Below are 27,959 nucleotides of genomic sequence, written 5' to 3' on the forward strand. Positions count from 1 at the left end.
TTTCCCCAAAATATATCTTTATTTTCAAACAAAAAAAAACACAGGAAACAAAAATAAAGAAGGTTTTGGGTTTTCTCTTGCCTCCCCCAACACCTATGTCTGTGGCAAAGTTTTACCTGTAAATAAAAAATAAACTTAGTTAGCAATGGACTATTGTGTGGAAGATGTAAGACAGATAATGTTTTATTATACCATCACCTCAAGTCCTTAGGTGTTGTAGAAGTTCCTCTGTTGATGGTGCAGGGACTCCGGACAGCAAACCGTAACTCCTTGGATCCTCAGGCCTTAGCTTGTAGCGTCGAGGAAGACCTTTCTTGCTTGTCAAACGTTGGCTGACGATCATGGTTTGGATCTCTGGGATGTAGGAGTAGTCTTTTACCACCTTCTCAGAATACAGCCTCCAGCATCTTGATTTTTTGTTGAATATTTTATGGTATCTGAAATGACACATGCCATAACTTGTAGTAGAGCCCTGCACTGAAGCCCAAGGCCCTCGGGTTGGCCCTGCCCAAGGGCTGTTGGGCCGGGCTTCGGGCCAATGACTGTGTAATTACCTCGGACACGGGCCGGGCTCCTTTATTTTTAATCGAATTCATAAAAAAATTTTGAAACACTTAAAACAGGGGTAGAGAGAATTATAAGATACCTTTCGTCAAACTTTTTGACAGGTCTATTGTTCTTTGACCTTTCTGACCTTTCAGTCCTATTGTTCATTTGACCCTTGACCTTGCCCCCCTTTCCTATCATTAATCAAATGGACAGGTGTATTGTTCAATCTTTGCCCCCCTTCCGTATCATTAATCAAATGGACATGTGTATTGTTAATTGTCCAGATGGCCTAGACCCCCCACGCCGCATCATCAACGGCGTATTGTTGAACGTGTCCAGATGTCCATGATTCCCCACGTCATAGGCTAATGTGTGTAATGGCGTGTGAAGTTTCTTATTGTGTTACCCATCGGTTCCCACAGCCCCCCTCCCTTCTGAGTGTAATCCTATTGTGTATAACTCTTTAAAAGCTCAGATCTGTCCGAATGGTGAAAAGCCGAGCTCTAAGAAAAAATGATGAACCACGAGGAGATGCATGAAGCACCAAGCCACGAGGAAGAGGTGCCTACTACATCCGACGCTTCAACTTCAACTCAAAAAGTGAAAGAAGAGAGCGTGGATATGCCGCTGTCAAAAACCATGCTTTGTGAAAAATCCATCGCTATACATCAGATGCCGGCTGGAATTGGTGCCCCCCGCAAATCTACATTTTACATCTGCAGAGTGCAGGTTCCTCCTTTCGGCGGTAAAGAGATCTTGGAGCAAATATGGCAGTTGGAACCTTACGGCTATACCGGTAGTTTTGCGCTGACTTATGCGACATGCAGGCCTTGTCAAAAACCTTATTTCTCGGAAAATGAACTCTTGCAGGTTTGTGAAGTGTATAGGCTTCTTGTTCTGATCGGTTCCCACAGCCCCCCTCCCTTCTGAGTGTAATCCTATTGTGTATAACTCTTTAAAAGCTCAGATCTGTCCGAATGGTGAAAAGCCGAGCTCTAAGAAAAAATGATGAACCACGAGGAGATGCATGAAGCACCAAGCCACGAGGAAGAGGTGCCTACAGACATGGCTCACTGACAGTGGATGAGTGCGTCCTAACTGCTGTGAATGACAGCCCCACACGCTGGTCAAGTACTTATGAAATGGTTGTACGTCTCCTCAAAGTTAAAGAATCTGTTTGTGAAGTAGCAAACAAGATGGGATGGTCTGCTTGCTCTCGAGTGGGTGGCATAAGCTGAAGTCAATGCAAGAACTTTTGCAGCCTTTTGCTGAACACACACAAACTCTTCAGAGTGACACATTGTCTATGTCATTAATACTCTCTTTGATTTACTCAGCCATCTGGCAGATGTTCACGTTGGATTTCGTATGTTCAGTCTTAAACTTTGTGTTTAAATGTGTTATTTACATGCAGCTCACTGACACTTTTTGACCAGAACTAAAACTATTGTGTAAAACTTTCTGTCTAGCAGCACCTCAAATAATGGATGAATCATCAGAGGCTGTAAACACACACACACACACACACACACACACACACTTACACACACACACACACACACACACACACACACACACACACACACACACACACACACACACACACACACACACACACACATTTAAAGCACTTTCCCCTTTCAGAAAATGTCTGACTCTCTCTGTTACCAACTCTAAACACCATTCATACATTTCTCTCACTTCAGAAAAGCAATGGTTTGCCATCCTAAACCATTTATGGTTCTGTTGTAAACCACCCTGCATACTCAAGCCTATAAGAATAAAAGTTGATCCTTACCTCAGTGTGACGCTTTTAGTCGACAACTCACAAAGCAAATGACTATGTATTGTTTTGCAGGTGGGCTGAATTGAAAGAGTGGCGGGAAGTTGGTTCAACAAAGATCTGTTGAGCTTTCTTAAAGTTCATTCTAAACAATTTTACACGGCCAGCGACTTCTGACAAAGCAAATGACTTCTTTTTTTTTTTTGCAGGTGGCGGGGAAGTTTTAAAACAAAGATTTGGTTCATTCTAACCTAGTCGGCATGGAAACAATTCACAAAAGCAAATGACTTGCTATTGTTTCAAAGAGCTATTTAGGTGAACAGCATCTTTGGTTCGTAATCATCAGCAGTGAAAGCTTAACCATAGCCTCCTGCCTTTAGTGTCACATTTTGTTTTCACTGTCACACACACACACACACACACACACACACACACACACACACACACACACACACACACACACATTGCTTCCTGCCTCAAAGAAAAGATTTGATCCTTTTTGTAGGACCTATAACAGCTGAAATAAATAAAAAGCTGTTTATGAGGTTTGTTTTTTGGGAGGGGTGGATTAGTAAAGTCTCAGAGCAGACGTACCTCTGGTCAAACCTTTAATGTCATACCTCTCAGAATAGTTAAACTAAGGCACATGCATGTCGTAAACGGATTTACACACGAGCGAAGAAGAAGAACCGATGGATACGTGTTTTGAATATAGCCTTCCTCTGCTAAAAACAACGTTCGAATTGAGACATGATGAGATTGGCTTGACAACAGATTTTTCATAAGCGATTTCAGGTATTATTTTTTTGGATCTGCACACACACACGCACACACACACACACACACACACACACACACACACACACACACACACACAACTCTAAACACCCATTCAGACATTTGTCTACCTATACAACAAAGCAAATGACTATGTATTGTTTATAAACATTTTTTTTCGACCAATCGCAACCGTTTTCTATTCAAGATTTTTTTAAACAGCTGTATAAAATGTAAAACCGCATTTTCGGAATCGTGATTTGAGGTGTAACGAGCTAAGATGACGGGTAAGTTTTTAACTTAAGACGCAAATCTTTTTTTCTCTTTCTGGTTTAACATCTTTATTTTCAGACGCTATTGTCATATCGGACGGCGAGTGGGAAGAAATTCCTATTGAGGAATTAACTTGTAAAACTCCGATCCCTCTCGATGATTTGTCTAAAATTAATCGTGCGGTCGAGAATCTGAGTGAGTGGATTTTATAAATATATACGTAACGTTCTTTTCTTCAGCTGAGAAATATCTCATTTTACAGAAAAGGAGGGGGTTCAACCTTACCCCGGAAGTGATAACTTTTACCCAACCACGCCTCCATCCACCAGCCGAACCGTCTTACATCCGTATCAGCCCAGCCATACCGTCAGATCACACGCGAATGCGAACGTGAAAGCTGTTCGTTACAGGAACATCACGCCACAGACGATCCTCGAAGCTGGTAAGTGATTACAAAATAGCGATTAATAAGTCAGAGATGTGTCGTTCATATTTATCGTTTTTATTCTCCAGAGCAACGGCCGACGGCCTACGCACCCCCAATATCTCAGCCCCCACCACCTCCAACCCCTTCTCATGCGCAGACGGATGGTAACGATAAAAAAACAACTGATTAATAAGTCAAAGATGACTCGTTCACATTTACCGTTGTTTTTTATCCTTTCAGAACAACATCCGACAGCCGCTTCAATATCTCCGCCCACACCTCCTCCTCCTCCTCCCCCTTCTCCTGCACAGGGTAAGAGATATATAAAAAGGTGGTTATTTACTTCAAAGATGATTCGTTCATATTTTTCATTATTTTTATTCTTTCAGAACAATCCGACAGCGACTCTGAAACCGCTGAACGTGCTCCTGAGCAGCCAGCCGGTAAGCTGTTTCACAAAACCGCTCCGCAGAGTATATTAAATTTTGAAGTAAAAAAGATGATGTTTTTTATCCTTTCAGAACAACCCACGACGGACGAAGAGAACGCCCCACCTCCTGCACCTGTACAGAGTAAGTTAAATCTATATATAATTTATTAAAAGCTCGTTCATTTTATTTATTTTTATTTATTTTTTCATCAGAAAAACGGTTGAAGAAGAAGAAGCGGGGCAGATTTACGCCATTGCAGAGATTAAACAGGATGAAGCTTGGCTACCTGCTCCTGCAAGTGAATTCCGGCCTGGTGGATGTGGTCCAACAAGTGCTCACTTTGTAAGGACGACGCAGATTTTTTTTTCTTCATTTTTAGTAGGTTTTTAATGTCTTTTGTATCATGAGTGAAAATTGGTTTGATGACCTTTCAGATTTGTTTGAAGTAGATGATGAATTAAACGTAGTTGATGATGAATTAAACGTAGTTGATGATGAAATGTTAGATAGAATTTTAGCCAGCCAAAATCCCTCAGTGGAGGAGGCCGATAATTTGGTGTTAACTGACTGGTTTGATTTAAGCGGACTGAGTGAAGTAGATGAATTAGCTTCAGATAGTGAGATCTTAGACGATATTTTAGCATCCCAAGCCGTTTCAAACGAGGTCGATCAAATACTAGCAAATTCAGATGAGCCTTCATCAGAAGCAATAAACGAAATTTTGAGACAAATAGAACACCAGCAGCGCGTAAAGGAGATCGATCAAATACTAGCAAATTCAGATGACCCATCTCCACAAGCTGTAGATGAAATTTTGAGACAAATAGAACACCGACAGATCGGAGGGAGCGTAAACGCAGCTTTTAACCAGCGTGAAATTAGAGAGAGAGTGTCTTTTCAAGCAATCAACGACCCAGCCGAGTTTTATATTAATCTGATGGAAATATTAAACAGGTTTGCTGAAAGAGGAAGCCAGATCGCGCGTCCCAACGATAGAGTCCAGTTTGAAATTAATACTTTGCACACGACGCACCACGTTAATTTTAATTATGACGGATCAAATATGTTAAATCAGCTTCAGTATTTACTGGATCTGTTAGTCCAATCAAATGAAGCATTAGAGGCCGACAACGAATTTAATTTCAGACTGCAAGTGATAAATAATCCTTCCGGCGGTGGGAAACGAAAAATCGAAACCATTCTGGATCACGAATTAGTCAATAAAAAACGAAACCATCTCATTTGCCCTCCAGAGGCCAATCAGCCGTTGTGTTTTGCGCTAAGCATAGCCGGACTGTTAAATCCCTCAGCGAGAGATACAGAATTATTGAATGTGGCTAAAAATATTCATCAACAGGCAGGGCTTCAGGAGCAATCAACCGTTTCATTTAGCGACGTGATTCAATTTGAAAATATTGTTCAAAGAAAAATAATCATTTTTTACAGATCCAACAGAATCATTTCTAAATTTGAAACAGATTTTAGCGATCGGTCAAATCCGTTGTTCATTTTGCTACTGAATCAACATTATTACGGCATAAAAAATATTAAAGGTTTCTTAGGAGCCAAATATTTTTGTTCATGGTGCTTTTCCGCTTATAATAACATGAACGGACATCATTGTAAATGGTTCTGTCGCGTATGTAATACCGATTTATGCAAACGAACAGAAACGTCTCTCATCACATGTTCTGATTGTAATCGAATATGCCAAAATGTAATATGTTTTCAAACTCACAAAACACCTGTTTTAAGGCCTCAAGCAAACAGGTTAGTTTCTCCTTGCGAAATGTTTAAAAAATGCACCATTTGTAAACAAACTTATTACATCGCCATGGGTGGAAATGGTTCACAGCACGTTTGCTCAGCGACCAAATGCATCGTTTGCAAACAGTCGGTGGTCACGGATGATCATCGCTGTTTTATTCAGCTTGAAAAAAAAGATGACGGTTTAACGGAAAAGGTTATTTATTACGACACTGAAACGTTTACGGATCAGAACGGTGTGCATACACCTTTTTTAATCTGTGCAAAATCCGATTCAGGCGACGTTTGGGAGAAATTTGGTTTAGATTGCATTAAAGATTTTATTATGCAGATGTGTCGTCCTAAATTCAGCAATTATACATTTGTTGCACACAATGCGCGTGGATTTGATGCTTATATAATTTTGAGCGCTATGTGTCAATTAAAAATTGTTCCCAAAAATATACTCATGCAAGGCTGTAAAATACTGAGTTTTCACGATCCAGACTTTGGGCTGAGATTCATTGATTCCTTAAGTTTCCTCATGATGAAATTAGCCAACCTTCCAGCTGCTTTGGGCTTTACAGATAAAACTAAAGGTTATTTTCCTCACAGATTTTCATCGCTTGAACATCTGAATTATAAAGGACCTTACCCAGATGTCAGCCATTATGGGTTTGAACAAATGTCTCCGGAGCATAAAAAAATATTTTTAGAATGGTACACCGATGTGTCTAAACAGCAGCTGTTTGATTTCAGAAAGGAGGCCGTGTTTTATTGTAGAAACGATGTGGAAATTCTGCGTAAAGCATGCGGTATTTTCAGAGGAGTTTTTTAATGAAACAGGTATCGACCCGCTGAAATCTGTCACGATCGCTTCAGCTTGCATGCGTGTGTTTAGATCAAAATTCCTAAAACCAGACACATTGGCCATTCCTTGTCCGCTCGGCTATCGACCGCAACAAAAACCATTTTCAAGTTCAAGCATCGTGTGGTTGGAATGGGTTTCACGCAGTCAAAATGTAGACATTCAACACGCTTAAACGCCTTTGGGGGAGTATAAAGTGGGAGATTTTTATCTCGACGGATATGCTGTGATTTCAGGCGTCGAGCAAGGGTTTGAGTATATGGGTTGTTTTTTCCACGGCTGTCCAAAATGTTTCTTACAGTCATCCATATGTCCTCTGAGAAAAATCACTTTTGGTGAAATTTATGACAAAACCGTCGAAAAGCTTCAGTCGTTGGAAACTGTGCATCGATTAAAAATGAATGTCATTTGGGAACATGATTGGCAGGAGATGGTAAAAACTGATCCGGACGTGAAAAAGGTTTGTCTCAAGATTTGATCCACCGCCGGCTCCTCTTTTACCTCGTGAAGCCCTGTATGGAGGCAGAACTTGTCCGGTTCGGCTGAGGCATTCTGCTCAGAGCGGTGAAAAAATCCACTATGTGGATTTTACGAGCCTGTACCCTTATGTAAACGCCACACAGACTTACCCCATAGGCCATCCCAAAATTCATGTTAAAAATTTCAGAGATCCGAGTCACTATTTTGGTTTGATTAAAGCTGTCGTTTTGCCACCCAGAAAACTGTTTTTCCCTGTTCTGCCTTTTAAAACATCCAAAGGTAAACTCGTTTTTACACTGTGTCGCACATGCGCTGAAATGAATAATCAATCTGATTCTTGTTCACACAGCGCGTCTCAACGAGCTTTGACGGGCGTTTGGGTGAGTGTAGAGTTCAATTACGCTTTGGATTCAGGTTACAGTCTGGTGAAAATGATTGAAGTCTGGGATTTTGAGAAAAGCAGTAAAGATGTGTTCGCAGGTTACATTAACACGTTTTTGAAGCAGAAACAACAAGCGTCTGGTTTTCCTGAAGGATTGATTGACGATGAGTCGAAAAGAAAATACATTCAGGACTACCAACTTCGTCAGGGAATACTATTAGATGCGTCTAAGATTCAGCACAATCCTGCTAAGCGTGCCATTTCAAAATTATGTCTCAATTCACTCTGGGGAAAGTTTGGTCAAAGAGATGATCTTGTACAAACCACATTTGTTCAAAAACCTGATGAATTTTTTGACATTCTGTTTTCAGGGAGATACAATGTTAAATTCTTCAGTTTTCTCACTTCAGGAGCCGTTCTGGTGCAACACAGTTTGGCAGAAAAATGCCTAACGACTCCTGGCAGAAGCAACAACATTTTTATCGCTGCATTCACCACAACTTATGCCAGATTGAAATTATTAAATGCGTTGAACAAACTGGGAAATCGCGTCATTTATTACGATACAGATTCTATAATTTATTCTGTCAAAGAGAATGAGTGTGTTTTACCAACAGGACCGCTGCTGGGGGATTTAACCGATGAACTGCACGGCGATTCCATCACGGAATTTGCATCAGCCGGTCCAAAAACGTATGCTTACAAAACCCGGGACCGCCAGCAGGTGGTGCTAAAGGCTAAGGGTATCACACAGTCATTCATTTCATCTGATCACATCAATTTTGACAGCTTAGCACTGCTGGTTGAGGGGTACGTGTCTGGAGAAAGGGGAAGATTTTTGCAAACTCGGCAGGAGATCGTCAAGAGAGATGAAAAAGGTCTCACTCTCTCAAATGTTTCATTTGTGAAAAGGTTTCGTGTGATTTTTGATAAGCGGAGGTTATTTGCTGACGGCAGTACAGAACCATTTGGGTATTAAAAATGGAAACTGATTTTGACGCTAGACTAAAATTTCCATTCAGTGTACAAATTGCTGGTCCGTCAGGCTGTGGAAAAACCTTTTTTGTAAAAAGTATTTTGGAAAATTGTATGCAATGTTTAACTGAAATGCCTGAAAACATCGTGTGGTTTTTTACATCTTATCAACCTATGTATGATGATCTTTGTAATAAAAGTATTCGATTCGTTCAAGGTCTCCCGCTTTCATTCGAGGATGATGATTTATTTCCATCGGGTCATAATCACTTGGTGATCTTGGATGACATGATGTCTCAAACGTCCAGCCATCCTGGAGTGCTAAAATTATTTACGCAGCTGAGACATCACAGAAATATGAGCGTCATTTTAATCACTCAAAATGTTTTTCATCAAGGAAAACATAGTCGTTCCATCAGCTTAAACACCAATTATTTGATTTTGTTTAAAAACCCTCGAGACAAATTGCAAATCAATGTTTTAGCAAATCAAATATATCCTACCCAAAAAAGATATTTCATGGAGAGTTTTCAAGACGCTACGTCAGAACCGTACGGTTATTTAATTGTGGATTTAAAAGCGGAAACGCCAGAATCTTTCCGTCTCCGTACGGGTTTACTTCCGGATCAGCTCACTGCGGTGTATTTGTCTAAAACAGAGCCATGTCAGCCCGGATAAAACGCAACGCCAAGATTCTACGTGCTTTGTCACGTATGAAGCCTCGCCAACGTCGGGAGGTTTTAAAAGGGTGCTCCGAGGACGTTCTGAAGGCTTTGTGCGAGATAGCTTTAAACGTGATCAAAGGAAATATACGTCTGTCGCCGCGTCAATTTCAAAAGTTGTCTAAAAGCAAAGAATTGCTCAGACAGTTGACTCATAACAAAACTAGCCTTTTAAAAAAAAAAGAAGCTTTTAGTCGGCCAGAAAGGTGGATTTCTACCCATACTCTTAGCAGCCGCTGCGCCTCTGATCGGCGAACTGATAGGTGGCTTAATAAGGAAATAAACGATGGCTTCTCAAAAAATGTTTATGGTGACCCCCCAACAATTACGTCAGCTTGTTAAACCTACGATACGGGACGTGGCTGAAGAGAATCTTGACTCTGAAATGAAATTAATTATGCAGGAGACGGGATTAACGCCGTATGAGAAAATTAAAAAATACAATGCGCTGCTTCAGCGTTATTTAAAGTTGATGAGAAGCGGATTACACGAAAGCGCACCTCCCACTGAACCGCCCACTGTGACGGCTGAGCCTACGTCAGCTGTAGAAACAGCAGCTGACACACTCATTAATGAAACGCTACAGAATCTTCCTGTGCGCGGAAGAAAAAATGCCGAGTACCTGCTGAAAATGACACGATTAAACTGGACTCCGACGGGGGAGTTTAAATATAAAGGCGATGTGCAGAAAGGATCGCACATCCTTGACTTGATTAAAAGCATCAGCAACCCGTTAAAAAAACATCCACAATCAGAACCGACGGGTTGGACTCCTTTCCTAAAAACTCTAGTAGAAAAAAATGTGCCCTTATCTATCGTGTCCAATCCGCTAGCGAAACGTCAGATTACGCAACTCAGGAACGGAGGGATTGTGCTTCCGGATTCTGAAGACGGTGTTTTGAAGAAAAAAAAAGAAAAAACCGAGGAGAAATATCATTTTATCACCAAGCTGGAGCGATGTCCCCACTTTGAAGAAATGGATCAGCTTTACACCTTAACTCTCTTGTTTGTTCAATAAAACTTTATTCAAAACAAATTTCACAGTCCGTGACATTCTTTAAACATTTCAAGAGTACAATTCACCTGTGTGAAGTATACATCATGACGTTTGATGCAATTTGAAAATTTTTTAACAAAATGATAAACCATAGCATCATTTTTATCTACATTTTTATGATATTTAGACAGAATTTGTTTCAGAGAAAGTCCACAAGCCTTATGACACAGGAAAAAAACACAATGCTGGCCACAACGGTCGGATGCAAAACTCTGTAGCTGACGATCCTGATATTGTATTCGTGAACAACGTTCTGTTAGAAAATTCAGGATGTTTTCAGGGTAATATTTAAATTCAGGCGATAGACCGTAAGTGTCAAAAAATGTCCCGAGGCCATTTTGTTCCACAGCTAGCGCCAACCAGTGTTCACCGGGTAAATGGACAGGATGAGTGTTTACCACAAAGTAGGCCGGTAGTCGAATGTTTTTTGGGACGGTAGACAGCTGATCAGACGCGTACACGCCACCAAAATAATCTCCCAGCAGGCTCGATAATATTCCGTCCAATTCGTGATTATCCATTAATAATAATCCACCAATACCTCTCTCTTTGAGTTTATCTCCAGAATGGAGTCGTAACACGCATACACAATGAGTGTAGCCGTGGCTCTCAGAGGTTCTCCAAAGCGCATCTCCATCCTCAGGTTGCCGGTGGAAACGGTTGAAAGCGCCTCCGAGTCATCCGCTGTGTTCAGATTAAAGGCAAAGAGTGTATACCCCTGTTGATATTCCAACCTATTAATCGATAGAGGCAAATCTTTCAATTGTCTTGAAGTGGCTGTAAACAGATTATAAAATTCTCTGACCGATGTTCCCTGGTAAAAAGTAGGTTGGAAGGCTTTCGATGGAATCTGTTTTCCGTCTCTGGACAACGCCAGATATTCCACATTCATGTGGCGAAAATTAAAAGGCGAAAGATCTCGACGTCCTGTGTAAGCTTCGTGATCCACTAATCCTAAGACGATATATTTCGGAATGGCGCCGAGAAAGAGGTTCTCCAGATTACATATCCTCGAATTTTGTGGAATGGAATAAGTTTTGACGGTCACGCGTGAGAGCGGGTACATGGCGTTTGCTTTTAGTAAAGCAGACTCGTGACCCAAACGTACGGCGGGTGAAATATTAACTTTCTTCACAAAAAGCGATGCACCTAGCAGTTTCAGCTTGTAGGTGGAATCACGCGCCCCCATCAGGCAAAAAGCATCACACGCGCGTGTCAGTTTAATTCTGAGATTGACAGAATTTAAAAGAAGTCTTTCACAGAAAAATATATCAGAATGCAGGGGTCCTATCAGATCCACTTCTCTGGAGTTTTCTGTAAAAGTCGCTCGTTGATTAAGGCCTAAATTGCGTCCGTTAATTACAACGGTGGAATCGTGCGCGCCTGCGGTGTCTTTGAAGAACAATCCCGCGCTGAATTGGGAATTCAAACTCGCTTCAGAAAAGTTCAGCAGGGTTTCGATGATCGCTCTGTAGGGGTGTGTGGCGCTGGACTGTGAAATCAGACGATCGCCGAGAACCACGTCACATTGTGAGAAAATCGTGTTTATCGGGTAATTAATCAGACCGGTGGCAGCACCATCATCTAGCGGGCTGCCGTCATCGTTTGTAATTTTCACCCGCAAAAATAGAAGAGTGTCGTTTAAATCCAAATATTTTTCTCCATCTCCGGGGACAAAAAATTCTACAGGCCCGCCGTCCGTCAGGGCCGCTATGGGTAAAATTTCGCTGTAGATCTTATCTTCGATAGACAACTGCGTCATGGGTACGGTGAAGAGATCCAGTTCACTCAGCGTACATTCTGACGATTTGCTGTGGAGCAGTGACATGATTAAAAAATATCAGAGCCTGTCTGACGAGACTTCTTCCTCTTTTGCTTGCGTTTTGTAACTGGAGCTTTGATGCGTCGGTCGCTTCGTGATGTAGATGTCTTTAAACGCCTGCCGGGGGGTCTTTTGTGAACACGCCTCGACAGAACCATGAGGCCTGACCCCTTTTGGGCATTAGGGTCATTGATTTTACCGACGGCTCTCGTCAACACATCTGACACGATTCCTGTAGCGGCCTTTTTGAGATGCGGTTTAGCCAGAGCAAATCCTTTTTTAACAAAAGGTGATATGAATCGAAACAGTCTTGAAAATATCGATCCAAAGCCACGTCCGTAAATATAAGGAACACCGCTAAAACCTGGTAAACCATGACCGGCCTGAGTGACGTAATAATTGATAAAATGGTTGGGATCGTTTCTCTGCAGGTGATAAATCATGTCTGCAAGACGTACGAGCGTAACTGACTCTCTCACCCTGTTTCACGAGCGTTATATTATTGTATTTCTCTGATGTGCGGGCCTGAAATGAAGCCTCACCGTTGTTTTTCCGTATAAGAAGTGAATCGGCTCATTCTGATCAGATTTTATTTCGATATGAATGCTTTCTATATGATTCGTAGAAACGCTGATGTAATCCACAGGATTAAACACATGAGTGACCGTGTGACCGAAGGTCCCTTCAACTTTCACCGTACGTAATAAAGGCGCAAAGACGTCCCCGACCAACTGCTCGGTCACGACATCCGTGTAGCAGTAAAACTGATATAGACCGCCTGTTAAATCGGGTGGGTGAGGCGCCGATTTGATCGGTTCATCGAGGCCTGAAGTACCTTCAGGCGTCAACCACTCACCCGCGTTGAAACCTAACAGATAGGCCAGAGGCGCTAAAAATCTAAATTCTATTTCATCACCGATCTGATATTTGAGAATGGGGTCGGGGAATCTGTGAATGAGATAGAAATCAGGATCAATCTTTCTCATAGCAGTCTCACATTCCATTCTAAGTGTTTGGATAGCTTTATAATATCCGGGAGTAATCGGAGCTCTGTTGATTTTCTTAGGTTCTTTCACTCGTCGCCATTCAACAAACGCACGATCGTTCGGTAAATTAAACCACGAGTGCACGTAAGTGATTTCAGACAGTCCCACTTGCCACCTGCCATTGAGATTGATGTGACGGGCTAGATCGGTTCTGTAACTGGCAATCGTGTTATTTTTAAACACTTCGTTACTGGCGTTAGAGGGCAATGTGATATAAAAACCCTCCTCTTGTCTCAGATCCATTTTTTTATTGTATCTGTTTTTTTAAACGTCGTGCAGGTCTGAGGCTTTAATCCAACTGGAAAATTTTTGAGGCCAGCCAAGCCATTTAACAAAAACTTGCTTCTGGCCTCTGTAAGTTCTGCGCTTTAAAATTTTTTCAACGTGGAAGGATCGTTCGGTCGATAAGTTTACTTTCTGCAATTCGGGTTCAGAAAATGACCCTTCAATTTTTTCCCCATCAAAATCTTTGAGTTTATAAACCGGCGGTGCTCGATGAAGACACTGGTCCACTGTGAACAGCTCGTGCGTGAAACTCTGCTCATATTTTTTATCAAAAACACCTCTGAGTTTGGAAATTCTCACAACGTCACCCCTGTTAAACTTCATTTTCTTTGCAGGCTTCGGTGCGGTGGTCCCGTAAAGGTTGCGAAACACTTGCCATTGATTTTCCGTGTTAACTTCAAAGGGGGCCATTTTGATAGAAGTGTGGTAGCTATGATTATAACCTTTCACCAAATCTTGAATCACATCTATGTAGCGATGGGTGTTTTTGGCTGTGAAATATCTCCACATTCTACCTTTTAGAGTCCTGTTAAATCTCTCCACAACGCTGGCCTTTACGCTGCTGGCTGTGGCAAAATGCACAATTTCGTGTTTCTTCATGAGGGCTTCAAATTTCTTATTAAAAAATTCTTTACCGGAATCCGTTTGCAATTTTTTAGGGACACCGCTGTCTTTCAAAACTGAAGCAAAAGCTTCTGTAACATCTTTCCCCGATTTGTTTTTCAGGGCTCGTACATAGGCTTTCTTTGAAAATACATCTATGACGGTTAATAGGTAATTAAAGCCGTCGTTTGATTTTGACAAGGCCTGCATGTCGCATAAGTCAGCTTGAAACTGTTTTAGCGGCCCTGAGACAAAAACCTTATTTCTCGGAAAATGAACTCTTGCAGGTTTGTGAAGTGTATAGGCGTCTTGTTCTGAGAGAAAATCGCGAGCCTTATCCGATGAAACTTTCTCCCCAATATCTTGTTGTAAACCGGTTCTAAACCTTTCCACACCACCGTAACTACCCTGATGTTCTGGTGTAAAATAAACCTTTTTCATTACCTCCTCCATCTCTGATGAATGGTTGGCAAAAATGATGCACATTTGTTTTCATTAGTTCTTTTTATTTCATAAATTGTACACACAATCTAATCACACAATCTAATCATACTGTAAAAAACAGCAGTCATCAAATATAATCACACAGTCTAATCATACTGTAAAAAACAGCCGTCAAATATAATGAATAAAATCACACAGTCTACAAATATAATCTAAACACTAGTCAGAACTAAAAACTAATCATACTGTCGTCAAATATAATAATAAAGTTGTAGAAGAGACCCTCCGCAGCTCGCTCACTCCATCACCACCCCGGACAGCGCGTCCAGGTCAGCTTTGGACAGGCGATCGTACACCGGAAAAATGTCTTTGTGAATGGGCATCACAGCCCTGAATCCGTGCAGCTGCGTCACAGCCATGGTGAACAGAATCTCAGTGTCCAGAGACTGGAAGCCGTGCAGACTGAGAAAACTTTGAAGAGCCGGAATCAGTTTAGGTGTTAAAACCCTGCGAATAATGTCCGTAAAGTGAAAATCGTAAAATAATTCATTTTCAGCTACGTAAAGACATTCGTGTTGCCGTTGACTGGGGTGATCGATCTTGCATCCGTGGCAGATGGTTGGTAAGTGAGCTTTGATCGCCATGTTGACCAAGTGAAGAAGACCCATTTTCACACGGTCTACTTTGTCTTCTGAAAACACCCAGTCAGGCAGACGGTGAGGCTCCTCATCGGTGCTCTGGATGTCGAGGGGTTGCACATCCTCCTCCTCCTCCTCATGACCTGGCGGCGGCTCAGGGTTTGATGTCACCAAAGGTGGATCAGCCCCATCGACCCAGGGCCTGAATGGTACGTTCTCCGGAACCTCCATGATGGTGGGGAGTCGTGGTAGGTTATCCTCTGGAAAACACGATGGTGCCGATGCGGGCCTCGGACTGCCGTTGTATCTCGGCTGTGGTGGTGATGGTAGCGATCTGGACCTCGGACTGGTGTTGTATCTCGGTGGTGATGAATCCGTTAGTACCCAGCTCGGTGGTGGGCTCCAAAGGTCTTTAAGGGTCGTCTGATTGTAGAACCCCGTCATGCTGATGCCTAGATCGTCTGGATGAAATGGTTTCTAACTGTAAGCTCTTTATAACTAGTGCTGGGTGGGGGGCGTGGTATGATGATGCAACCTCCTCCTCCTCCTCCTAAGGCAGGTCTTAGAACTCCAGCTTTTTTCGCACTGTCAGAATGTCGTTCCAACAGCGGCTGGTACGAAAAAATGAAGTAATACGATCCTCCACTTCATTTATTTTTTCACACCAGGCTTCGAAAGGTACAACCTGTAGAAGGCGGTAAATTCCGCATACAGAATGCACATTCTCCAGCACAAAAAAGAGCTCAAATCCTCTCACACGGACCGAGGCCTTGAACATCCACTCTCCATCAGCATCCTCTTCCCCCTCCCATGAAGCGCTGAATGCTGTCACAGCGTTCTGGATTTCATCCAACGTTGGAAGAGCTTGCGGCCCACTGCGATTGACAGGCGGACGAGGTCTCTCAGGATCATCTCTGTGCACCTTGCGTGGAACAGCCAGCCTGAGCACAGCCCAATCGTTGTAGGAGAGAACCGCTGGTGAGTTTGATAAATAGGATTTAAGAGGTTCGCCCTCAGCCACATCTTGGATTAAACACAGTTCCTTAGTGTCGTAGCTGAACCGGTACCCAAAACTACCGGTATAGCCGTAAGGTTCCAACTGCCATATTTGCTCCAAGATCTCTTTACCGCCGAAAGGAGGAACCTGCACTCTGCAGATGTAAAATGTAGATTTGCGGGGGGCACCAATTCCAGCCGGCATCTGATGTATAGCGATGGATTTTTCACAAAGCATGGTTTTTGACAGCGGCATATCCACGCTCTCATCTTTCACTTTTTGAGTTGAAGTTGAAGCGTCGGATGTAGTATGCACCTCTTCCTCGTGGCTTGGTGCTTCATGCATCTCCTCGTGGTTCATCATTTTTTCTTAGAGCTCGGCTTTTCACCATTCGGACAGATCTGAGCTTTTAAAGAGTTATACACAATAGGATTACACTCAGAAGGGAGGGGGGCTGTGGGAACCGATGGGTAACACAATAAGAAACTTCACACGCCATTACACACATTAGCCTATGACGTGGGGAATCATGGACATCTGGACACGTTCAACAATACGCCATTGATGATGCGGCGTGGGGGGTCTAGCCCATCTGGACGATCAACAATACACATGTCCATTTGATTAATGATACGGAAGGGGGGGCAAAGATTGAACAATACACCTGTCCATTTGATTAATGATAGGAAAGGGGGGCAAGGTCAAGGGTCAAATGAACAATAGGACTGAAAGGTCAGAAAGGTCAAAGAACAATAGACCTGTCAAAAAGTTTGACGAAAGGTATCTTATAATTCTCTCTAGGGGTCAGCAACCTGTTCCCATCAAAGAGCCATTATTACCCATTTCCCACATTAAAGAAAACACTGGGAGCCACAGCAGCCATGGCGTTGTGGGCGGGGCCTACCCTCAGACAGCAGAGCGCTGCTCACAACAGGTGACATCAGCCGGTACCCGTCGCTCGTGTACGTCAAAGCTATCTTTCATAAGAAGATAATCAATAAAACAATTTATATAAAGTGGATCCAGAAGTTGTAGCCCGTCTCTGCCGACAATATTTAGATATTTTTCACCCTGTTGGTGGTTTTACTGAGCAGGCGCCACTTTTGTCATACGTTTCTTTTTAAAACATGTTTAGACTGTTCAGAATACAAATCCCGGCTCTGTCACGTTTGATTGTTGTAATTAAACTTTGTAGGTGGGGAAGGTCGGAAAAGGATCCGATCATTTTGTTTTTCCCTCATTTACAGCGACGGAGATAACGGCGCAGTGCGCCTGGCTCTGGTGTTAATCAAGTTTAATTATATCTATTTGCAACAATTTTCACAAGAAAACAGAACAGTTAAAAGCAGGGCTTGTGTTGACCGGATAGTTCCCGTATTTGACCGTTTATTTTGACGGAGAAAGAATAGAAAGAATTACCCCGACGCATGCAGACAAACTGACATTTTATTCTACGCACATCGCAGACGTAGCTAAATCACTCAAAAAAAGATTCCCATCTGAACATCTGAGCTGGACACTGTACAGCGCAGTTAGGAGCGTTGTGGTTGTTCATCTGAGGAAGTTGTTAATAAAAAATGACTAAAACTGGGCCAGTGAATTATGAATTCATGAGTGTATGTTTCATTTAAAATATAAATAAATACATACATACTGTATCGATCCATCTGCTCTCCTCTTCACTTCTCGATGTGAGTGGTGATTGTAGTCCAATTGTCACGGTCTGAGGTGTATTCCTGCTGTCACTCCCTGTCTTTGAGTTTTCCCTCTGCAGGTGGGCGTGTCTGGAGGTTGACCAAGCTGCAGCAGATCTGCTCATCAGCTGGCCAGGGGTACTTAAGCAGCTGAGAGACTTCTACACTTCGCTGGATGATTACTCTACCTGGGTACCTTCTAACAGCCACTTGTATGTCTTATTCGAGCTCTTTAACCTTTTGAGAATTAGATGTGTTTTTGGAATTTGGATTTTAAGAATTAAATGAGTTTTGGATATTGGATTTTTGCCTTTTGACCTCCTGCTCTTGTCTCCAGACAAACCTTCACACTCATCTTAGACTGGCAGAACTCTGGAGCCCAAACCACCTTGAACTCCAACCCCTGCTCGTCTCTCAGCCTCTCCCCTGGCCAGAACCACCTCCAGCTGCCCACCTAAACTTCCTGGACCTCCACAAGCTCAGCTCCCTCCACGTCTCACTTCTTGGATCTCAGTCCCTGCAAAGCCTCTCAACCCAGACCGGACCACTCCCCCCTCAAACTAGTTCCCTCCTCTCCAGACCGTAAGCCCTCCGCACTAGTCCGGTTCCTTATTCCCTCCTCATATTGGATCTAACTCCGATCTGTCCACAGATTTCCCGCACCAGCGTCCTTGTGCAAGAACTCAGCTACGTTTATGCTGCTTCCTTGGTTTTCCTTTAATAAATCCTTGTTTAAACATTTCACCCCGTCTCTGATCTGATTCTGTATGTCGTGGGTTAGATATCTTCACCACAACATGACACCAATGCAGCAAGCAGTATCCGTGCCTCGTAAACAGGTGGGATGTAACTGAATCTTTTGCTTGCAAAGGAGATGGTTGTGAAACGCTTCTAAATTTATGAGGCCAGAACAGTATAAACAAAATAAACTTGAATTGAAATTGAATTGAATTGAATTAATCGCCACATATGTCTTTTAGGACATGTGGATCGGTCTACTCCATCATGTGACTGGAGAACATGAGTGGCCTCTGGATGCTTGTCAGCATGATCCTTTACTAGTGACAGAGAGAAAGATTGGATTCAGAAAGGCTCCACTCCACACAAAGCCCTCAGTGACATCATTCTCAGTGAACACTGGCTGAAAGAAGTCCCAAAATATTTTAAATTCAGGTACTGTATTTAATTATAGCTATAAATAATAATATAATTGTTCTAAATGTTAAATTCTTGTTTTAGATCTACAGCAAATTTATATGAGGCCAGAACAGTCTCAATAAGAATTAAGTCACACAACGTTTTCCACAAATGCACACGTTCATTCGGAAATCCACATTCTGTGTTTCACAAATATAATTCGGAGGAACACAAATGCACACGCTCATTCGGAAATTCACACTCTTTGACTCATAAATATAATGTGAAAAAATAAGTCACGCAACATTTTCCACAAATGCACACGCTAATTCTGAAGTTCACACTCTGTGGTTCACAAATATAATTTGTAAGAACACTTGTAATATAGACTCAGATCATGCGAACTGCTGAATGTGCATTTACGAACAGCTTCTCATTTGTGAACCTTTCTGCGTTTGTGAGTGAAATCTGTGTGGTGCATTCACGGACAGCTTCTCATTTGTGAACCTTCCTGCATTCGTGAGAGAAATCGGTGTGCTGAATTTTGAGACTCTCCTAACGTCGCAGGTCAACAAACGTCACCATTGGCTAATGAACCTGTCAATCAAATATATGCTTCTGCCAGGGCTGTTCGCTTTCAGCCAATCATATGGCTCCTTATGTCACAGAACAGATCTGCTGTGCGCATGCGCATTGCAGTTCACACGGCAGAGCAGGATGGACCGGTCACGATCTGTGAGTAATAGTTTTATCTTATTCCCTCTTTGTAATTTATGCAATGTTATAGAATTATGAGTAGAAGCGTCCTTCATGATCAAGTAAAATGTTTTATGTTAAATTCAGTCCAGACGTTACGTGAAGTCTGGTCCATTCTTCATCTAGTTTAACATCAAGCTAAACTCAAGTGAACATTTGTTTAGTTAGCGTATCTAGGTACCATTTTTTAGGCCACGGTTGTCAAACTCAAGGCCTTGGTCTATTTTTATTTGCCCCGCGAAATCAAATATCAAATATATAATATTAAACTGGCCCGCCGGGCGATTTTGCTAATAAGACTACTAATCCCATAGTGCTTTGCGGCGTTAGCGCCCGAGACGAAGCAAGCCCTTTTTTATGTTTACATCATTAGCATCCATGCTAGTCGAATCAGCGTGTGCAGCGTTACCCTCAGTCTTAAACAACTGAAGATACTCCTCTAAGCACCCAGTTTACTCAGCGAGTTTCCGACTTTGAACGCCTAGAAAGAAGGTATCTGGCTGGAACAGGTGACCATCAGAGTGGAGCGAACTGAGCTTGAAATATTTAATTGTCATGAACTTTTTCTGCTCCAAAGCATGAACGTTAATAACTGAGATATTTTCATAGAAGATAATTGCTATTTTTGGTTTTCACAGATCTTAACTTATTTAATTATCTAACATGTTATTGTATGGCTGTTGTACCTTTCATTTGGTAATTGATTGTTTTGACCCCTATAAAAATGTGTCATATGAGAGTGTTTGTGCTTGAATTACATAGATCATGTACCTGAAGGTAGCTGACAACAACCAGGCAGACACCCACCTTGCCTTCTTCAGTGAAGCTGTGAATGAGCATGGCTTTCCTCTGAGGTATTCATGTTATTCTCAACTTTACCCTCTGTTACCCTGTTACAAATCTGCTTTTGCCTAAAGTGTGTTATTGACCAAAGATAACATGCCATTTGAGGTCATATAGTAAAATCTATGGGGGGTGGGGGGGGGGGGGGGTGAACATTTCCCTCTTTCAAAAATATTTCCCCAGCAGAGGGTTAATAATGCCACATTGTTTACTCACTTAGTAGCAAGGTACATAAGGAAATTTCTGTGAGACTCAAATTGATGTAGATTGTTATAGATGTGCATTAAAAATGTTTGAAGCAAGATTCTAATGTTTTTTTTTTTCATGGTGAGAGGAGATCATGGCGGAGAAAATGTAGGTGTTGCAGAATTAATGTTCTCAGTTTGTGGAACTGACACCAACAGCTTCATTGCAGGAAAAAGTGTACACTATCAACGGTGAGTTTAACCTAATTTGGAAGCTTTGTGTCTGTGCGCGCGTGCCTGTGCCTGTTGACCTGCCCAGGGTGCACCCTTCGTCTCACACTGTGACTGCTAGAGATAGGCACCAGTCCCCCTGCGACCATTCAAGAGATAACTCAAGTTGAAAACGGATGTATGGACATGTAAATGTGTGTGTATGTTATAATTTTCTTTTATTTAATCCCCCTCCAAATCCAGGATCGAGCGCCTGTGGCGTGATGTCTTCATGAGTGTTACTGGTTTATATTACAACATCCTGCACTCTCTGGAAGACCAAGACTTGCTCGACATCAGTAACATCCTTCACCTGTTTTGTTGCCACTATATTTTCTTGTCTCGCATCCAGGCCAGCCTGGATGTCTTTAGAGATGCGTGGGACAACCATCCAATCAGGACAGAGGAAAACATGACACCAAATCAGCTGTGGCATCTGGGCCAGGCTCTGAATCCTGTTTCTGATCCAGGGGCAGATGTATGTTCTGTTAAAATGACTGATCACATGTCAAGTTGATCCTTAACTAAAAATCAAATGTTCAACACTTTGATAATCTACCTCTGCTCTATGCTTCTTGGATTCAAGACAAAATGGCTGTTGAAATTACAGTTCTGTTTGTGTGCACCTCTACTGAAATGGACACTCAACTATAATGTCATGACATTACAAAGTCATGACACATCTGCAAGTTCAAAATGCAAGGCATTTAGACCTTCCAGATGTGATATTCTCACTGCTGTTTTAACATAAAAGTAGCCCATTAATTAAAAAAATAATAATTTATGAAATAATGGAGATGCTAGGTTCTGCCTGACATCATTGATGTTAAGTAATTGTTAAAAGGTCATGATAGGGCTTTATTAAATGTGTTTTCTTGAGATTCATTATGCACAATGCTCATACACACTTTCCTTTTCCAGGGTATACCGACACCAGAGATTGAATGGGAGGAGAATGGATACATGACTGAACCTCATCCTGGGATCAATGTCTCTCTACTGGACAGTCCTCTTTCAGATCATGAAATGTTGGAACTGCAGGACAACATTAATCCGTTGCAACATTCAGACTCTTTTGGGAGTGGACATATATCTTCACACTGTCCAGTATGTTGAGAACTTACTTGAGGCTAGATGATTACATGTGTGAAGAAGGAAGGAGAGAGAAGGTAGGGAGTTAGGAAGAAAGAAAACAATTAATGAGACAGGAAGGAAGGAAGTTAAAAAGTGAAGGAGTGGTCCCTTTTAAGGTTAATGTACTGTATATTGTTATTCAAGGGATTTGCCTTTGTAAATATGAAATGCTAAAGGATAGACCCCAAAATAGATGTCTAAATTCATTTATAGTTGTGTATTTCCTTAAAGTCTTTGTCAGCCTGATTTATTTTAGACCAGGAATGTATTTGAAAAGGCTGCTGTTCACTTCATCTATGCTACAATTCTTCAAAATGTAAATGTGCTATCATTGCTAGTGTTGGTTTAGTAACATACATCTTCCTGTGTATCCAGCTCTAATAAAAACATTTAAAGGTGAAGCACCTACTTATCAGGAGATCCATTTATTTTTACATGTTATTGTTTGAATTTTGTCTCGTTTCATAACTTTTGCTCAACATTTAAGGGGAACTGTGTTACCCTGCGATCATCTTCATTACACTTGAAAACTTGTACTATACCTCCGTCCGTCTACTTATTAAATGGAATAACATGACAAGATTCTATCTACTGGTTTTTTGATCAAGGGATGATTAGGTGTTGTGAGAAGATTCTCAATGCTTCTGAGTCTGTGTTAAGTTGCAACTGGACACACATATACCCACACACAGTTTGTTCATTTGTTCTCAGAATGAGAATAATGTCTTTTACAATTAAAAAGTTATTTTTTTTTCTTGATGTCACTGAAGGCTGTGTTAGAAATATGCAGCTCATTAAAAGGAAAAGTAACTGATGTAACCAAAAGCCTGAACACAGGAGAATAGAGACACCTGCCAAGATAAAGAGCTGGAGCTTTTGCTCCTTTTCAGAGTCACTCCCATGGAATAGGCCGGATGATTTACTAGCTTCTCTTACCTTCTCTGCAGACAATGTTTAATATGAGCTTCAAGAGGTCTCTGCCCCTAACGGGTTTGCTTTCACTTAGTAAAAATGCATAATTTTTCTGAATAAGATTATTAAGAGGCCACCCATATGGTGGAGCGTTGGTAATGTAATGTAACCGGTTAGATTTGTGTCCGACTTGACGCCGACTTGCTCTGACGTCATGCATACGTAGGCAACGATAACCACTTGAGATCAAGGCGGCCGCAGATTTTGGAGCAAGGCGCTGCAGTTGTTCTCCCTTGGCTGCAAAACCTTGGGCATGATGGGAAACGCCTGGCTCTCACCTGATCTAAGATCTGATTGGTTCATATTTTGATCCAAACATCCGGTGGTAGAACATGAAATGTTAGTTGTTCACATGTATTCTGTAAATCATGTAACGTTAATGATGACAACTATATAGGCCATAAAGAGAAATGTGGTTTGTGTTCTTTTGTCATGTTTCCTATGAGCACACTGAAGCTACAGCTGCTAACCTTTACTTATTATTACAGTCATGTTTTCATATTCGATATATGATATCCACAAGCACGTGAGGATGTGTTTCAGCTGCTAACAGGCACCAGAATTAAAATTGAAAATTAAACAAGTATGAACGCTAACGCGATATCTTCATCCATCGTCACCCCCGAGCTACACATGCAGGAAATTGTGTCCGACTTATGCGCACAGCAGATCTGTTCTGTAACATAAGAAGCCATTGGCTGAAAGCGAACAGCCCTGGCAGAAGCATATATTTGATTGACAGGTTCATTAGCCAATGGTGACGTTTGTTGACCTGCGACGTTAGGAGAGTCAAAATTCAGCACACCGATTTCTCTCACGAATGCAGGAAGGTTCACAAATGAGAAGCTGTCCGTGAATGCACGTTCAGCAATTCGTATGATCTGAGTTTATATTACAAGTATTCTTACAAATTATATTTGTGAACCACAGAGTGTGAACTTCAGAATTAGCGTGTGCATTTGTGGAAAATGTTGCGTGACTCATTTTTTCACATTATATTTATGAGTCAAAGAGTGTGAATTTCCGAATGAGCGTGTGCATTTGTGTTCCTCCGAATTATATTTGTGAAACACAGAATGTGGATTTCCGAATGAACGTGTGCATTTGTGGAAAACGTTGTGTGACTTAATTCTTATTGAGACTGTTCTGGCCTCATATAAATTTGCTGTAGATCTAAAACAAGAATTTAACATTTAGAACAATTATATTATTATTTATAGCTATAATTAAATACAGTACCTGAATTTAAAATATTTTGGGACTTCTTTCAGCCAGTGTTCACTGAGAATGATGTCACTGAGGGCTTTGTGTGGAGTGGAGCCTTTCTGAATCCAATCTTTCTCTCTGTCACTAGTAAAGGATCATGCTGACAAGCATCCAGAGGCCACTCATGTTCTCCAGTCACATGATGGAGTAGACCGATCCACATGTCCTAAAAGACATATGTGGCGATTAATTCAATTCAATTCAATTTCAATTCAAGTTTATTTATATAGCGCCAAATCACAACAAGAGTCGTCTCAAGGCACTTAACATAATAAACATTCCAATTCACAGTTCATTAAGCCAATCAGAAATAATGTTTCCTATATAAGGAACCCAGCAAATGACATCAATCCTCATACTAAGCAAGCATACAGTGACAGTGGAGAGGAAAACTCCCTTTTAAGAGGAAGAAACCTCCAGAGAATCCTGGCTCAGTATAAGCAGCCATCCTCCACGACTCACTGGGGATGGAGAAGACAAAGCAGACACGCACACACACACACACACACACACACACACACGTGTCTATAGTTATATTGTGATGTCTTAGTAAATATTCTATTTGGTGAGAGATAAACTTTATTGTATTTATCCTAGTGAATCTATAATTAAACGGGTAAACTAGTAGTAGCACATCAAACGTCAAGGAAAGCAAAAAGTTATTATCAGGAGAGGGAGAATGTTTAAGTGGTTAGCAGCAGTGTGCTAGTCGATGGCCCCCTCCATGAGGCCACCACAGCTCAGCAGAACATCGTTGTAGCTTCTTCTGGGGAGAAAAACACTTAGAGAGAAAATAAAGTTAACAGCTGAAATAGCAGGAAATAATACAGTTAAAAAGCAGACTGTAGAAGAAAGCAGTAGAGTGTGAGAAGTGGTCAGTGTGTCCTCCAGCAGTCTAAGCCTATAGCAGCATAACTACAGAGATAACTCTGGATAACCTAGCCTTTTAGATGGAGGCATATTGGAGGCAGGGCAAGGGAGAGCCGTCTTTACCGACTGTACACTCCACCTCCCTCTACTCCCCCACTTGTCCAGATTTAGGCTAACATCAGATTTTAACCATAGGCCCCATCAAATAAAAATGTTTTAAGCCTATTCTTAAAAGTAGACAAAGTGTCTGCCTCACGGACTAAAGCTGGGAGCTGGTTCAACAGGAGAGGAGCCTGATAACTAAAAGATCTGCCTCCCATCCTAATTTGAGATATTCTGGGAACCACCAGTAAACCTGCAGTCTGAGAGCGAAGTGCTCGGTTAGGAACGTATGGAACAATCAGATCACTGATGTATGATGGAGCTTGATTAATAAGAACTTTATATTTGAGAAGAAGGATCTTAAAATCTATTCTGAATTTAACAGGTAGCCAATGTAGGGAAGCTAAGACAGGAGAGATATGATCTCTCTTTTTAATTCTCATCAGAACTCTAGCTGCAGCATTTTGGACAAGCTGAAGACTTTTAACTACATTCTGTGGACATCCTGAGAGTAATGAATTACAGTAATCCAGTCTTGATGTAATAAATGCATGAACTAGTTTTTCAGCATCACTCCTGGAAAGGATGCTTCTAATCTTAGCAATATTCCGAAGGTGGAAAAAGGAAAACCTACAAACTTGTGAAACCTGGGATTTGAATGACATGTCCTGGTCAAAGATAACACCAAGGTTCCTTACTTTGTTCTAGGAGATTAATGTAATGCCATTAAGGTCAGGTGATTGGCTAAGCAATTTCCTTTTCTGGATTTCTGGTCCAAAGATGAGAACTTCCGTCTTGTCTTGATTTAAAAGCAAAAAGTTTAGAGTCATCCAATTTTTTATGTCCTCAAGACAAGCCTGTAATGTACCCAACCGATTAGGTTCATCAGGGTTAATGGATAAATATAGCTGAGTATCATCAGCATAACAGTGGAAGTTTATCCCATGCTGTCTAATGATTTTACCAATTGGGAGCATATATATAGTAAAAAGAATTGGTCCAAGCACTGAACCCTGTGGTACTCCACAAGTAACCCTGGAGTATGAAGACGATTTGTCTTGTACATTTACAAAATGAAATCTGTCAGACAGGTAGGATTTAAACCAGCCTAACGCTGTTCCTTTGATCCCTACAACATGTTCAAGTCTTTCTAAAAGAACATTGTGATCAACTGTGTCAAAGGCAGCACTGAGATCTAACAAGACTAGAACAGGCACAAGATTCTTATCTGAGGCCATAAGAATATCATTTGTAACTCTCACTAATGCAGTTTCAGTGCTGTGATACTCTCTAAAACCAGACTGAAATTCCTCAAACAGAGCATTACACAAAGATAAAAATTATATTCTTCACACAAACAATTTTTACTTCATTAAAATGTGCCAGCTGTGTAAATCCCTGAATGTAAAACTTTTCACAGCAGAACAAGGAAGAACTTCTGTGGTTGTGTGTAAACAGCTTCACTCTTCACCTCTAAGCTTAATAAAAATGCTTCTTTGCTCTGTTGTCCTTAAAACAAATGACAAGTTTAATTACACACACACACACACACACACACACACACAGAGGAATAACTGGGACCCGCGAAACAATCTCGTTCTGGCTGATTTCTGCCCAAAATGTAATTTAAAAAACAAATATACAAACGAAAAATGTTTATAAACTGAACCGCTTTAAGCTTCTTAGGTTTCTACGGCTAGTTTTTAACAAACTTACGTTTAAAACTTCGTAGCTCTCCCCATTTTCTCTTCCTGCTGAAAATCCACAGCCGGCGCGCAAAGCATGCTGGGATAGCCTTGTTCTGTAAGGATACAACAGACCCGTCCTCGAAATGTGGGCGGAGCGAGGACACATTTGAGGACGCAAGAATGAGTATTCTTGGAATTCAGACAGTACTCGTCGCTGCGCTGTGATGTCATCGACCTCAAAATGCACTCTTACAAGCATCCTTCCCATGGATTCGGACACACCCTATGTTTCTTTGCGGGCCAGGGAACGCCTTAGGATTCCACGGAGGAGCTGGTCCATGTGGCTGGGGAGAGGGAAGTCTGGGCCTCCCTGCTTAGGCTGCTGCCCCCATGACCCAACCCTGGGCAAGAGGCTGGAAATGGATGGGAGGATGGATAATTCTATGACTATACTTTTTTCTGATGTCAATCTACTTCGTTATGATTTCATGACTTAATGTTTTATTTTGTTTTTATCTGTGTGAAGCGCTGTGATTCTGTGTCTGTGACGAGTGCTATTAAAAATAAATGTACTAAATGAGGCTTTAGGCCAGTGGTTCTCACCTGGAGGCACACAACCCCAATAAACATGTCTCAAATGGTCTCGATGTTTGCGTAGGGGTAGGGGGCACAAGAGACCACCACCGCCCTGCTTGGAGGTCCTGTGATGGATTCCATTCCTCTTCTGTCAGGAGAAA

The 27,959-nt window shown here is 41.7% G+C and overlaps 1 protein-coding gene and 1 long non-coding RNA gene across 2 annotated transcripts; one reads left to right on the forward strand and one right to left on the reverse strand.

Moving 5' to 3' along the window:
• Window positions 1-27,947, reverse strand: LOC107376074 (uncharacterized). The gene is made up of 2 exons (XR_011516802.1): window positions 27,826-27,947; window positions 1-437 (listed from the first exon to the last, which is right to left on the reverse strand). It is a non-coding gene; the product is annotated as an uncharacterized lncRNA (long non-coding RNA).
• On the forward strand, window positions 1,406-4,609 carry LOC129152316 (uncharacterized). The gene is made up of 7 exons (XM_070545400.1): window positions 1,406-1,430; window positions 3,461-3,577; window positions 3,645-3,824; window positions 3,896-3,973; window positions 4,050-4,121; window positions 4,199-4,381; window positions 4,453-4,609. The coding sequence occupies exons 1-7, from the start codon at window positions 1,406-1,408 to the stop codon at window positions 4,584-4,586; spliced, it is 789 nt and encodes a 262-aa protein (XP_070401501.1). The 3' UTR covers window positions 4,587-4,609.
• Window positions 27,948-27,959: the final 12 nt, after the last annotated feature.

This window comes from Nothobranchius furzeri, chromosome 16 (assembly GCF_043380555.1).
Source record: "Nothobranchius furzeri strain GRZ-AD chromosome 16, NfurGRZ-RIMD1, whole genome shotgun sequence".
Classification (NCBI taxonomy): Eukaryota; Metazoa; Chordata; class Actinopteri; order Cyprinodontiformes; family Nothobranchiidae; genus Nothobranchius; species Nothobranchius furzeri.

Excerpts from the sequence above, each read along its gene's own strand:
- LOC129152316 (XM_070545400.1), top strand. The coding sequence starts at position 1,406 with ATGAACTCTTGCAGGTTTGTGAAGT. Across the intron at positions 1,431-3,460 it reads CTCTTGCAGGTTTGTGAAGT|ACGCTATTGTCATATCGGAC; the intron begins GTATAGGCTTCT and ends CTTTATTTTCAG. Across the intron at positions 3,974-4,049 it reads TTCTCATGCGCAGACGGATG|AACAACATCCGACAGCCGCT; the intron begins GTAACGATAAAA and ends TTATCCTTTCAG.